Below are 15614 nucleotides of genomic sequence, written 5' to 3'. Positions count from 1 at the left end.
GCATCTACAAACTTGGTTTTGCTCTCTACTTTGCCCAGCAGCCGTAAAAAGATGTGTCACCATGCTGAATGTATCTTCCAACAGCTTCCTCTTTTAACTTTTATTTTCCTTTCATGATCATTTTGGTTACTTGTGGCTTCACAGTAATGCTGAGGAACGCAAAATTTAGAGTTTTTTATTTACAGAATCTGGTTCAAACTGTTTATTTTTAGACAATTTTTAATGAGACATGTAGTGTAAAATTATTTTAAGCTTAGATTTGCTTCATTTTCCCAATGGAAAATCACGTCACAGATGATTAGTTCCAGGACATTTAAAGATAATTTGCTTTTCTTACCTCCCAGCTGGTTTGTAGAATGGCAAAGTGATAAAGAACTGCTATTTTGTTTTTAGCAATTTTTTACTTAGTCAACGTTATTGCGGTGAATTTTTGAATGAGACATGTAGAAAAAAGTAATTTTAAGCTTAGACTTTAATAGATTCCTGATGGAAAATCATGGCACAGATGATTAGTTCAAGGACTCTGGATCCTAGCTTTGATAAATGATGTAATTTTGGTGATTTTTCAAAGGCAACATGCTGTTTTGACCCCTCAGCTGGTTTGTAGAATCGCAAAGTGAAAAAGATCTGCTTTTGTTGCCCTTTTTTACTTCCTCAATGTTACTGCAGAGCATTTTTGAATGAAATTTTTCTCTCTTGTTCATTGTGTTTAAAGCTGCCTGCGTTGTCCCTAATCCGACCTCTTGTCGCCCTCAGATCATGCTGCTGACTGACCCCGAGGTGGAGAACAGCCTCCTGATTAGCTCCGATGAAGGCGCCACCTACCAGAAGTACCGGCTGAACTTCTACATCCTCAGCCTGCTCTTTCACCCCGAGCAGGAGGACTGGATCCTGGCCTACAGCCACGAGCAGAAGGTGAGAGAACAGCCAGCACTGAGTTTAGCGTTGGGTTGTTCAAAAAGGTATCAAAGGGAGCTGAGCGTTAAGTCAGAGAAGCAACAAAGAGCCTCGAAGCAACACGGATAAACACGAGATCCTGTTACACAAGAGTTCTGTTCAAAGAAACAGTCAGAGTTCACAACGTTCACTCAGGAAGAGAAGGTGGGTGAGGCAGGTTAGTTAAATTCAGGTAGTTCAGTGGCACAGGTGCATTTTCACCAGCAGAAGAAGAAAGGGATCGAAATGTGATGTTTTAAGTCAAAGTTAACTTGAAACTATTGAGATTTTGTGGTAATAATTTCCATTTAATATCTTATATGTTCTTTGAAGCTTTTAAAGAATGAAATAAGAGTTTGGGACAGAATTTAGACTCCTTATTCCTATAATTTTATTATAGCCCAAGTGTAGACTCCTGATTATAAGACAACATTTTTAACATCTCCTTACAGAGACGGAACACTCTGACACTCATCCTGTTAGGAAAGTTTTATAAAGATAACTTTAATACAAGGAGAAGATAACTGAAAACATTTCTCCTGTTGAGTTTCTGAGTGGTTTGTTGTTTTTTTTTTTTTTTTTTTCTCCTGTCACATTTCTACTGACTGTGGGGCTCATTTTTGACTGCAATATAAAGTCCTGCACCTCCATAGAAAACAGCACAACCATAAATCAATAAGTAATTGAAAAGTTTAATTTAACTCCTATCTGCTCTGTACAGTAAACACAGTCTGCAGTTCAGCCAAAAAGTCCCTGAATTTTTACTAAGTGACTGTTAGTTGCAGCTGAGTCAGTCGTGGCTTCACAGTTGCAATGTGGAGTGCAGAATTTTTTGTTTTTTACAGAACCTTGTTAGAGCAAATGATTTATGTTTGGTCAATTTCTAAATGTGATTTTGATGAAATATCACAATTTTAAGCTTCGATTTGGTTAATTTTGGTCCAAACTTTGCTGGAATCTGTATATCTGTTGATATTATTTGATATCAATTTAAAAAAACAATCCAAAATGTATTTGGAACATGCCGGTGGATTTTGAGGTTCCGAGAAGCCCTACCAACACTAATATGGCTCTTTTTCTGGAAGGATATCTTCACCCTCGACCTTCATTTTACAAAAGATCTCAATGGACATGATAATATAAAAACAACAAAACATGTAAACATACTCTATTAGAACCTACAAGTTAAATTATAAATGTGTAAAAGTTGAAAAGTCTTCATTTAAAGACTATGTCTGATGCTAAAATGCAATTGTTTATTTCTTGAAGGCAAGCCCCACTTTTTCTAACTAAATTTTTTGCAAAATAATACAATTATACTGCTTTCATTTTGCACTAATATGGTGCATCTAATACTTAGTATGCTATAATTCTGATCTCCCTTCTGAAAACTTTACATACAATAGGAATAGTGGAGCTGAGCTTCCAAACACAGTCTGTCGGCTTTATAAAGAACTGTGTTCATTGATAACTGAGTCAGGAGTTAAAATGCAGCCGACCAGTAATCCAGAACCCCTTTGAAATCCTGAAGCTCCACACTGAGAACTTTTGGGGCAGAAATTCCTTTAAATCTCTTAAGCATCTTAGCTGCTAACAAGTCAGCTGCTTCAACTGCACTGCAGATCAAAAATACAAATATTTCACCACAACTCACACACAAAGCCACAAACACCAACCAGTTTTGGTCACATGTAGGGTTTTAATACTTGCAGCACAATGGAACAATGTCTTAATTTGATTTAAATAATCATCTCTTTGCTGAGCTTCAACGATTCACACACACTCGGTCAGCTTCCCAGACACAGACTGAAAGAAAAATTCAATAAATCTCTCTGGTAAAAAAAAAAAAAAAATAATGTTTCTAGTCTGAGAGCAGACATAATCCATGTCTGGGAATCTGAGCCTTCATGTTTTGATGAGAAACACTGAATGTTAACATATTTTCTCTATTCAAAAAAACTCATTTAAAGCCACGTGTCAAAGCTTTTATGGCACCAAACACACTAAGTCTTTGTGAATAAAAAAAGTCTTTTATTTTTACAGTGTAAAAATGTTTATACAGCATCAGATTTTTGGTCAGATTGTTCATCTTGGTACCTTATTGTTTGATTTATATTAGCATACTGAACTCCAAGCAGCAGGTACAGTGCGTTTTTTATGCTGCTGTCGCATTTTTTTCTTCAATGTGGGCTCATTTTTCACTGCAATATAAAGCCCTGCACCTCTATGGAAACAGAACCATGAAGAAGAAGAGAGAACTCAGAAGTGTCTTCATCATTCATCATTCAATCATAAAAAAAAACTCAAAATGTTACAGTTATTAAAAACAGTCTTAATTGCTGGACACTGTCCTGAAACCCAGCATTCCTTTCAACACGACGAAAGCAAAGCATTCGATGCTTCATGTTCGTGATCTCAGGTGACACTTTTCCATCCGGCTTCATGTGAGGATGCAGAAACTGTGGCCTGAAGCTAACCTTAGCCACCTACACTCACTGGAGGAGGGATGCTGGGGGAGGATCACCGCCTGCATGTAGCTGACAGGCTAAAACGAGGGCAGTACTCTCCAGAAATCCCTGAAATAACCAACTTAATGTAGTCTATCGATACTATGTATGCTACTTTATTCTGCATATTTAGAGAATATATTAGGAGACTGATAGTGGTAAGTGTGCAGTGGTTAAATACATTGCATTTACATAAATACACCTTAATTATTAACAATAATGTGCTTATTTCAATGTTTCTCCTCTTGTAAGCGAAAAAAACACATAATTTGGCCCTTTGTAACATTGCACCAGAAAAACTAATCTGTCGTTGCTTAATTTTAATATTTTTAAGGACCTAAAGAGGTAAAAGTGTTTATGTAGTTCACAAGAATTGTAAATTAAGGCAATTAATCATAACATAACACCCTAAATCCTCCAATTTCCAAGTTGATTCTGGGTGTTCCTTGCTGCTTTCACATTTTCAAAACAGAATGTAGGTAGAAATGAGACCTTTCATTTGCTATAATTTGTTTAACCATCCACCTTTCATACATGCTGATATAATATGATATTCATGCTATGAAAACCACTGTTGAAATCATCAAGCACCATGCTGTGAAGCATGGCACTGGCAGCATTGTGATGTGAAGCACGGTGGTGGCAGCATCGTGATGTAAAGCACGGTGGTGGCAGCATCGTGATGTGAAGCACGGTGGTGGCAGCATCGTGATGTAAAGCACGGTGGTGGCAGCATCATGATGTGAAGCACGGTGGTGGCAGCATCGTGATGTAAAGCACGGTGGTGGCAGCATCATGATGTGAAGCACAGTGGTGGCAGCATCATGATGTGAAGCACAGTGGTGGCAGCATCATGATGTGAAACACGGTGGTGGCAGCATCGTGATGTAAAGCACGGTGGTGGCAGCATCATGATGTGAAGCACAGTGGTGGCAGCATCATGATGTGAAGCACAGTGGTGGCAGCATCATGATGTGAAACACGGTGGTGGCAGCATCGTGATGTAAAGCACGGTGGTGGCAGCATCATGATGTGAAGCACAGTGGTGGCAGCATCATGATGTGAAGCACAGTGGTGGCAGCATCATGATGTGAAACACGGTGGTGGCAGCATCGTGATGTAAAGCACGGTGGTGGCAGCATCATGATGTGAAGCACAGTGGTGGCAGCATCATGATGTGAAGCACAGTGGTGGCAGCATCATGATGTGAAGCACAGTGGTGGCAGCATCATGATGTGAAACACGGTGGTGGCAGCATCATGATGTGAAGCACAGTGGTGGCAGCATCATGATGTGAAACACGGTGGTGGCAGCAACATGATGTGAAGCATGGTGGTGGCAGCATTGTGATGTGAAGCACAGTGGTGGCAGCATTGTGATGTGAAGCACAGTGGTGGCATCATCATGATGTGAAGCACGGTGGTGGCAGCATCATGATGTGAAACAAGGTGGTGGCAGCAACATGATGTGAAGCATGGTGGTGGCAGCATTGTGATGTGAAGCACAGTGGTGGCAGCATTGTGATGTGAAGCACAGTGGTGGCATCATCATGATGTGAAGCACGGTGGTGGCAGCATCATGATGTGAAACACGGTGGTGGCAGCAACATGATGTGAAGCATGGTGGTGGCAGCAACATGATGTGAAGCATGGTGGTGGCAGCATTGTGATGTGAAGCACAGTGGTGGCAGCATTGTGATGTGAAGCACAGTGGTGGCATCATCATGATGTGAAGCACGGTGGTGGCAGCATCATGATGTGAAACAAGGTGGTGGCAGCATCATGATGTGAAACAAGGTGGTGGCAGCAACATGATGTAAAGCATGGTGGTGGCAGCATCATGATGTGGGGATGTTTCTCGGCAGCAGGCTCTTGAAGGCTTATAAAGGCAGAAGGTAAAATGAATCCAACAAAGTATAGAGAAATCCTGGAGGAAAGCTTTTTGTCGGCATTGTGTGCTGCCTTCTTTATGAAAGTTTTAAATCCTCCACAAGTTTTTTTGACATTTTCATGGGACCAGTGTTGAATAGTTTGTTAACTGTATTTGTGCTGTGTCAAAGGAAAGTTAATTAGATTAGGTTATCATTCACTTGGATATCAATCATCTGTTCATCTTCTTTTCATATTGTATCGTGTCGTAGACATGGAGCAACTCACTGAGATGTTCCTCTCATTGCAATTATGTGCATTTATTCTCCGTACTGTATACATTATTAAGAGTATGTTAGTTTTGTTATGTCTGGGAATTTTTCCTCAACATTATTTGGATTAGTTGCATCCCTCAACCCGCCTCCTCTCTTGTTTTTACTCCTCACCCAGCATCGTCTCCACCCCAAAAGTGCTTCTCTTTCAGTTTCCTCGCCTCCATTCTGGCACTACTGCTGCATTTGTTGATTGAGAGACCTTTTGGAGGTTGGAAAGGAGGCACTGAGCCCCTACTCCACCACCTCCATCCCCCTTACCTCCCCCCCAGCTTCACTGTCACTCGCTTGGCTTCATACTAACTTGCTGTAGGAGGGTAATTAGTCAAAGTGATTTCCTGCCCCCTCCTCCCTCTTTTTTCTTTGCTTGCATCTGCTTAGCACAGCTTGGCTCAGATGTCGTGGAAATCTTATCACTCGTGCAGTTCGTCTTTTCACCATTCGACATGAGAATATACACATAGCAGGTGCAGCAGTCACTCTGAATATATAGTCTGCACATGCTCAGTGAGCATCAAGCCAGCAGGTGTGTTTTATTTAACGCTAAGATGGCATTAAGTCACTGTGTTTTACAGCTGTATGATGAGTCTTTAGATGATTTGTGTTTTAACAGTAAATATCTGGTCAGTTCTTCAGTGGATTTATATGCAGTGAAACAGTGTCGCTTTATTGTCACACATTGTAAAAGAGGAATATTTTTTAATGTAGACGCTTACAGTTTTGCTGTGATTTTTTAAAATTTTATTTTTATTTATAGTGAGCATGTAAATTCTACTTTCTTTCTGTAATGTTATTAGATTTTATCTGTAGTTTTATGTATTTTCAACTGATGTACATATTTTGTCTTTCAAATAATAGAAAATATTTGTATATATATATATATATATATATATATATATATATATATATATATATATATATATATATATAAAAAAAATTAAATACAATAAAAATAGTGGCATTATTTTTAAAAATTGGACTTTGTAAAAATACTGATTTTTGATGTTACCATTATTTACAGTTTTGCCCTGTTTTTGTTCGTTTGTTTCTTTGTTATAAATACAGTCAGCATGTAGCTTAATATTTTCTTTCTGTAATTTTACTAGATTTTATCTGTAATTTTATAATTTTTCAGTTCTTAATATACAAAAATCTTATTTCAAATAATGGAAAGAACACTGGGAAATCCTGTAAAATAACAATGCATTTTTATTTATTTATTTTTATTTATTTGTTTATTTTGGAACCTTTTGCCTGCAATATTTTTCACGTTGTTGACGTAACACATTTTAGAACATTGTTCCATAAAACGTTACCACAGTGTTCCATAATGGTAAATCAAAAGAAGGGATGTTCTCCGTGTTCTCCATTGAACAAATGTGTCAAAAACAACATTATTACAAATCTTTAGAGATTATCATCTGCCTTTAAGAAGAAACGTTCTGGGATCTAGAAAAAAAAACAAACATACACAGACGTCAGATACTATGTAAGAAATCTTGTCTTCTGGAGAGTTTAGAGCCGACAGCAGTAATAATCTGTTTGTGGAAACTCCATCCTTCTGGAATAGAACGAATAAATGCAATTAGAAAATGAATTAATAGAAACAAACAGAGTCACATTTTTGTTATCCGGCTAATAAATGATTGTTTACACGTCACGCATGGCCGCTCATGCTTCAAATGGAAAAAGCCCATCCCCAAATGCTGAAATAAGTTTTCTGCCTCATTAAATTCCAGCTGTAAGCTGCAGAGTAAACGGATTTGTCTTTGTGCTTCGTCAGAGAATAAACACGAGTTTGGGGACAAAAAGACGAATCAGTCCGTCAAGGTTGTTGATTTACTGAGCAACAGAAGCAGAACATAAAGGAAAAATAGCAAAATTCAAAGAGTTAATTAGATTTTTTTTTAAAATATGATTTCAATCTGAACTTAACTCTCTGAACCTACAAAACCTTCCAGTGGGTTTGAGAAGCTTTTTGTCCTTAAAAAATACACCATTTATCAGAGACAGAGACTCTAAAAAAAAAAATAATAATAATAATAATAATTATTTGCGATGTGCAGTTTCATCAGAAAATCTGAACAAATCTAAGGTAAGAATTGCAATATTTCATCAAAATTACCAAAAAGAAACCATTGTTATTTATTATATTCTGTTAAAACATTTTTTTTTTTAAATGCCGAAAGGATAAGAAAAACATTTTAGAAAAGTTCACAGGATTAGTTTCTCTGATTATGCTACTGACATTTCAGAGGTCGCTGTTTCACCTGAACCCCAAAACCTTCCAGCCACTTTCAGAAGGTAGTCTTTTTTATTTTACCAAAATTGTATTATTTATCAGAGCCAGAAACTGTAAACATGAAAAAAAGAAACTTTTCTGATCTGTGACTGGCCTCTTAGTCAGGAAAATCAACCAAATCTGAGCTCAGAATCAAGATATTTCATATAAATCCCTTTATTCTACATGTCTCACTTAAAAATTCACCAAAAATGTACAGCTTTAACAAGATTCCTTAAATAACAAAACATTCTGCTCTTGTTGTCACATCAGGGTGACATGACTGACTCAGCTGTGACCAACAGCCACATGACAAAAATGTACCGAGTTTTCAGCTAAACTGAAAACGTAAATAGTAAAATATCTGTAACATGTAAAGTTTATTTTAGTATTGCTGACATCTGTTTGGTCAAAAATGTTGCACATGTTAATTTCAGTTTTTTTCAACTTCTGGAAATTATAAAATCAAAGAAATGTAATTTTGTCTGTTTTTTTAAAATAGTTTATGGTGTTCTAACTGTGTCATGCTGCAGAGAAGACGTTTCTGAGTTCTCTCTCCTTCTATTCATGTTTGTTCTGTTTCCATTGAGGTGCAGGACTTTATATTGCAGTGAAAAATTAACCCACAGTGAAGAGAAAAGCTGAAATCAACATGTACAATGTTTTTCAATGTCCACGGGTTTTACAAAAGCTGTAAATAAATCGTGGCTCTACATAATATAGATATTTAACTATTTACAACATTAATTTGTTTCCATACTCTGTCCCGTAGAAAACACAGCCTGCAATTCAGTCTGAAAACTCTCAGAATTTTTGACAGATGACTGTAGGTTGCAACTGAGTCTATCATGGCTTCAAAGTTGAACTGATGAACACAGAATTGTTTGTTTTTTACAAAATGTGATTTGAGTTATTGATTTATTTTTTACCAATTTTTAAAGGACATGTAGGATAAGGTGATTGTGATGAAATGTTATGATTTTAAGCTTAAATTTGGTTAATTTTCCTGAAGCCACACACGTATTTTCCAGAGATTGATAGAAATTTCAATAATTTTCTCTTTTTTTACAGTTTCTGGCCATGATAAATGGTGTCTTGCCGATGTAGAAAAACGTGATTTTTGATGAAATATCTTGATTTTATGCTCAGATGTTGTTGAGTTCTCTGACTGAATAGCACATCACGGGTCAGAAAAGTAAAATGGTTTCTGTTTTTGCATTTTCTGGCTCTGACAAATGGTGTCATTTTGTCAAATTTTTAAGTGAGATGTGTAAAGTCATTTTTAAGAAACATTTGATTTTAGTCTTAGAGTTGTCCAACATTCGTGTTGAACGGCCAGTCACAGGTCAGAAAAGCAAAATCCTTTCCATTTGTACAGTTTCTGGCTCTGATAAATGGTGTTTGATGGCAATGTTTTCAGTGACACATGTAGAATAAAATGATTTTTATGAAATATCTTGATTTTGGGCTTTGATTTGGTTAATTTTCTTGACTCAGCAGCACATTACAGGTCAGAAAAGCAAAACTCTTTCCATTTTTACCGGCTCTGGTAAATGATTACATTTTGGTGACTTTATTTAAAAAGACAAGCCTTTGAAACCAGCCAGCAGGTTTCAGGGTTCAGCTGATTGTTTGACCTCTGAAATCTCAGTCGAACAATCAGGAACAGAGTCAGAGGACTTGAGGGTTTTTTATTTTTATGGCCGGTCGGTTTCATTTCATAGAGATTATCACTTGTATTCTCTGTTCTGTCTTTTTGTCGTGATAAAATCCATTGAATCTGAAGCCTCCCGCTGTGGTTTGGCTTCTCTTCACGTCTTTCTTGTTGCAGCTTTTCTTCAGCCTGCACATCTGTCTGTTCAGCTTCATTCTTCACTTGGGATCATTGTGTTCCTGTCTGTGTGCAGAGAACCTTTGTGGGAGGCCAGACAATGCTGTTCAGTGTGCTTAAGCCATGTTATTGCTCTGCAGAATCTTATGTAAATTCTAATCTAATTTACAGGCTTCCGATGTGTGTGTGGTAAAGTGGTCTCCCACTCGTCGATACAAGGCTCCTGTAAACTGGAGTGTTAAGTACATCAATGTGTGAAAACAAACCCACAGAAAAGTCCTGTGCAAATGCTCATCATTTCAAGGGCAAACCTGGCGTTTGATGTTAGGATGGATTTTATCCCTGCTCTATGTGAATAAATCCTCTTGTGTGGTTGTTTCTCTGCAGCTCTACAGTTCGGTGGAGTTTGGTCGAAGGTGGCAGCTGGTCCATGAGAGAGTCGCCCCGAATCGCTTCTACTGGTGAGTTCAGACGGTTTGTTGAACGAAACATCAGCAAGAAAGCTGACTAACGACGTTAACATTGTTAAATGTTGTCATGCTAACTTTATTTCTTATAGCTTAAAATGCTATTCAAAAGAAAGAATGAAAAGTTGAACGATGAAATGGCATGAAACGATTATTTATTCAGGTCGGAGGCTCGGTGGGTAGAAATGTTGATCCCCGGTTCGTGTCCCAGCTTGAGCCTGGGATCTTTCTGCATGGAGTTTGCATGTTCTCCCTGTGCAGTGTGGATTTCACCGGGTTCTCCAGCTTCCTCCCACAGTCCAAAAATATGCTGAAGTTAATTGATGATTCTAAATTGTCCATAGGTGTCAATGTGAGTGTGCTTGATTGTTTTCCAGTACAAACTCGCTTTAAAGGCCTCCATGCACTGTGTGATTTTCTGCCTTCCCAGGCGAAAATAACAATCGTGAGAGAATCGTGGTGATATCTTTGCACAGTGGCGTGGTGGTTAGCACTTTTGCCTTGTAGCTAGAAGATTCCCGGTTTGCATCCTGGCCTTCCTGGGATGTTTCCACTCAGAATAGTACAACAACAATCATCCTAACTAAAATGCAAAAAAACCCCAAAACTGATAGTAACCATGTGTATTTTCAGTTTTAGCATCCCTACATGCTGATATATTAATCAAAGTATAATAAAAGTATGAAGCTCTGTTTCTACTGGGCTACATTTGTCTATATGTAGCCTTGTGATAGACTGGTGACCTGTCCAGGGTGTGCCCTGCCTTCACCCTGAGTCAGCTGGGATAGACTCCAGCCCCCCCACAACCCAACAGATGATAAGGCGTGTATAGATATTGGATGGATTATTTATTCAGCTCTAATTCTGATTAATCTGAGTTTGAAGGTTATGTCATCGCCACACAGAGTTCGTTTATAGTTATACGAAGTACATATGTCCTCTCTGGTGACGTAAAGGTAAAAATAAAAGTAAGGATTGTCAGATTTCAATGCATAGTGATATATTTCTTGTTGCAATGTTGTTTGAAAACAATAATTGCGTGACAACTATCAGAAAAACCCATGTGAGACCAGACAATGAACAGTTTTGACACTGGAAGTGTCCTGGATCGACACCGTCGCTGCCACTCATCAAAGTAGCAGGCAGAAAGGTTTTTGACATTTTTATTATTCATGTGTCCTCTGAGGCGACACAGTTACATTATGTGACCGACAGCGTTCATCTGAGCTGCAGTGACGCTTCAAAATGTACTTGTTTCACCCTTTATGAGCAAATACGTCTTAATACTAGAAAATACAGCTTAATACTGTAAAACACAGTTGAACACAATTAAATACATCTTAATACTATAAAGTATGTCTTAATACTATGAATTGTCTTAATACTATAAAATATGTCTTAATACTATAAAATACGTCTTAATAGTGTAAAACATGTCATAACACAATGAAATGTCTTCATACTATAAAATGCCTTTAAATATTACAAAATACATCTAATTGTAAAAAATGCATCTTAATACTAGAAAATGCATCATAATACTCTAAAATATCTTATAATATAAAATATATCTTAACGCAAAAATATTTCTTAATGCTATAAAATGTCTTAACACTACAATATGACTTTATACTAAAAAAAAATACTTCTTAATTCCATAAAATACATCTTAACACTATAAAACACATCTTAATACTATAAAATACATCTTGATATTATAAAATACATACACGTCTTAACACTATAAGATACATCTTACCTCTAGAAAAAACACATTTTAAAATACATCTCGATACTATAAAATGTGTCTTAATACTATAAAATCCATCTTAACACTAGAAAATAGTGCCAGAAAACAGTGGAAATGATATTTTGAGTGCACTATATTGGGAGTACATAATGCATGTTTTTGTCCCTTTCAGATAAAATAAACTGTATGAAGATCAAGAATTCTGGATCTTCTTCCCTTCACTATGCAGCCACACAGGTTCTGTCTGGCCTCTGTACAGTAACTAGCAACGAGCTTTTACCTGGACAAACTGCAGAGGAAATGTCGGCCAGTAAGGAGCCAGCAGACCCCGGAGGGTTGGTGCTGCAGCTCTCACACTTCTATTTTGGGAGGAAGCTGTAGTAATGAGTCTCATGTCTGCTCGTGGCTGCTGTACATTCGGCTGAACAACATGTAAAGGAGAAGTTGTAAGCTCATTTGAGACTCGGTCGACCTGCTGGGCTGCAAACAGCTCTAAAGTCCACCGTAATCAGTTCGTGAGCTCAGTGCAGCAGCCATTTGCATGTATGATATTAGAGATCCCTGCACAAACATCTGGAGCTGACGTGGGATGTTTGTCACAGCTCATGACAAAGCTCTGTTTTTATGCTCTGACACAGCAGAGTTTAATCAATTAGGTTTTTTAAACCTATAATTAGGATTCAAGGAGACCTGAAAAATGAGGAATTTAGGAGTTCAGAGGGTTAATTAACCAAAAAAAGTTCTCAAAAAGAAAAAATACTTGTACAAATGTTTTTTTTTTATGACCAGTATCACTAGCAATCATTAGTAATCGAGGAGACTGATTACCAATATTTAGAAATGATATTTGCAGTGAAAATAAACATTAGTCTTAAAATTTAAAATAACCCAAAATTTAGCTGAATTCCTTTTATTTATGTTTTACATGTTTAATTAAAAGAGAACTTTTGAGCATTTTTCATGCTGTATTGTTCGGCTCGGATTGCACATTTTGCAGTTAACTTTTTTGGGGGAATCAGATCAAAAAAACACTGGAAAACTGCAATAATCGGTCAAGCCCACATCGGTCTTCTATCGCTAAGCGCTGGAAACATACAAGTTTAAAGAAACCATCTATTATTCTCTCGCCTCACCCTGCTCTCAGCACCTGAATGGATTATTCAGTGGAAATGGAAATGTGCTGAGGATAAGTAGGCCATCCTATTCACGGTGCTGCTTCATCTGGGAAATCACCAGAACTACCAATAAGTCTAATGATTAGAGGCGCTGGTGGTCTCTGCTGCTCATTCACTGACTCCCCTTTATTTCCATTTGTGTGTGCAGCTACCTGTCGACATTCTGCCTCCCCCATCCTCCCCCATTCTCCCCCCTCCACTGCTGCCTCTGATCCCCCAGTCTTTTTAATACATATTTAATGCCGTAATGATTATATGCTATTCCGTCTGCGGGCATCCCTACTGTAGCGGCAAATCAATGGCTTTTCCTTTGCTAATGATGTCAGGAAACATCTTCCTCCATGTTTCTGGGGGGAAAAGGACATTGCGGGGGCCCAAAGTGAACCCGAGGCCCTGTTTTTCTTTAAACCTGCAATCCTGATGTTCACCACGTCCGTCATAGCATTTGACTTAACCTCTCCGTTGTTATGAATTTGCAGCATTTGCAGTCTTGCAGGTTCGCATGGCGGTTTCTGCGGATGGCATCTGTCTGCAGGCAAAAAAGACCAGCAGTGATGTTTCCCTGAAACACATTTGTCTGCCTTTCAGGTCGAAAATGGGTTTGGACAAAGAGCCGGGCTTAATTCACCTGGAAACCAGCATCTCTGAAGGACGTGAGTAATTGAATTCAGAGTTCAGCGCTCCATTTTCTGCTGTCTTTGTACTGTATCGTGAGCTTTGTGCTAAAGTAGAGGGGAACGGGGAGTTTGTGTGGACGATCCCACCGGAGGGTAATATGAAGGGACAGCAGCGATGGCCGAGTCCGGGGACACACAATGACAATGGAGGGAAAAGTAATGCATATATTAGAATGCTTTTAAAAGCAGGTGATTTAGCTCTTGTTGGTGCAGAGAAATATCACTGATCCTGCTGAATCACAATGAACACTGTGGGAAGGAATATTGGGGACTGATTTGTAGTATTTCACTTGATTTTCTTTGTCGGATGTTCAGAGAACAAAATACGTACGGAAGCAGACGGAACTTTGATGTGTTTGGAACTTATGCAATATCCATTAAAGTTTTCACTGCCCTTGGAAGTTTTCCCTTTTTTTCCTTTTCAACATTGAATCATGATCTGTTTAATTTGGCTTTTTTGAGAAGAATTTACAGAAAAGGCTCAATGCTGAAAGGTACATCTAGTAAATACTGACTTATGAGTAGGTGAAGACAACTTATTTTACATGTTATATTTTTAATTGACATCACTTTGTAGAAATCTGTTTTCATTTTGACACGAAAGAATCTTTTTTGTAAATTCTGGAAAAAATCAAAACAACTAATTGATCACAATCCAGTGCTGAAAAGCAATAAAAGGGGAAAACTTACAAGTAAGATGCTTGTTTTTATATGTACTGTTTAATAAACCAAACGTGTCTCTACAAAATTACATTTTGTTTCAGCTAAATTATGTCTTAAACTTGACTTTTGTTTTTGGTTACTCTCAGTTATCACTTTCTCGTTTAGTTTAAGTACTAAAACTTTGTGGTTAAGATTAGAAAAATAAGACGTTTTCACAACAGAAATTTGGTTAAATTTATGCACCTAAAGCGTGTGGTTAGGTTTAGGAACATGCTATGATTTGGGTTCAAATATGATCCTTTCACTTATTTTGCATTTTGTATTCTTAATTATTTGAATTGTAGAAATCAGTTTTCACTTGGACATGAAAGAATTTTTTTTTTCTTAGTTTTTTGACACAAAGGCCAAATTAAATTAATCATGATTCAATGTTGAAAAGTAATAAACGAGAAGAGAGGGATGACTAATATTTCAATTTTCTAGTTTAATCCACAGACTGTATATAAAAGATGGACGTAGCCGCTGTTACGTTGTGCATTAGTTTGCTTTTTGCTTATGATTAAAACTTTTTTTCTGGTAGAATATAAACATAATATTCTATTGTGTTCTGAGTTTCAGAAGTCCTGCTTAAAGACTTTGTGTAAGTTTTTACCATGAACTGTACATAAAAAGATGGATGTGGCCACCATGACACCAACCACTAGTTTGTGGTCTGTCAATCTGAAGCCTCAAGTTTGGAATTTGCCCATCACCATGAAACCAGGTATGATGAGTGACAGCTGGAACTGACCGAGAAAAGTAGCTACAAGATAAAACATTTGCTGCTTTATCAGCTATTTTCTCCATAATTTACTAAATGTACATCATGCTTTATTGAACAGACTTCAACCTAGCAATTGATACCATAAACAAATGAGGGAAAAGCTTAGTGAAGCAACAAATCAAGTGAGTAGTCTCATAGAATTCTGATACAATCAGAACCAAGCAAAGAAGTAGGCAAACCTCACCTATGATCATTAGCTCTGCACTTTAAAAACCAATGTTTGGACTCAACGGAAAAACAAAAGACAATTTGTGTCAATCTTTAGGAATTATGTTTAACCAACAAACTACATTGCATTAGAGGA

General features: G+C 37.5%; 1 protein-coding gene across 9 annotated transcripts in view; it reads left to right on the top strand.

The window, feature by feature from the left end:
• Positions 1 to 15614, top strand: part of LOC111562803 (VPS10 domain-containing receptor SorCS1) — a 228199-nt gene that overhangs the window by 152640 nt on the left and 59945 nt on the right. For all 9 annotated transcript variants that reach the window (XR_008601405.1, XR_008601406.1, XM_055009831.1 and 6 more), the window contains 3 exons: positions 757 to 915; positions 10143 to 10216; positions 13736 to 13800. Coding sequence is in view for 7 of the 9 variants with exons in the window: in XM_055009831.1 (XP_054865806.1) it covers positions 757 to 915; positions 10143 to 10216; positions 13736 to 13800 (298 nt within the window). In the remaining 2 variants the exon portion in view is untranslated. The remainder of the gene's footprint in view (positions 1 to 756; positions 916 to 10142; positions 10217 to 13735; positions 13801 to 15614) is intronic.

Source organism: Amphiprion ocellaris, chromosome 4, assembly GCF_022539595.1.
Source record: "Amphiprion ocellaris isolate individual 3 ecotype Okinawa chromosome 4, ASM2253959v1, whole genome shotgun sequence".
Taxonomy (NCBI): domain Eukaryota; kingdom Metazoa; phylum Chordata; class Actinopteri; family Pomacentridae; genus Amphiprion; species Amphiprion ocellaris.
Note: the sequence above shows the minus strand (reverse complement) of the source record. Positions and strands in the feature narration are given on the sequence as shown.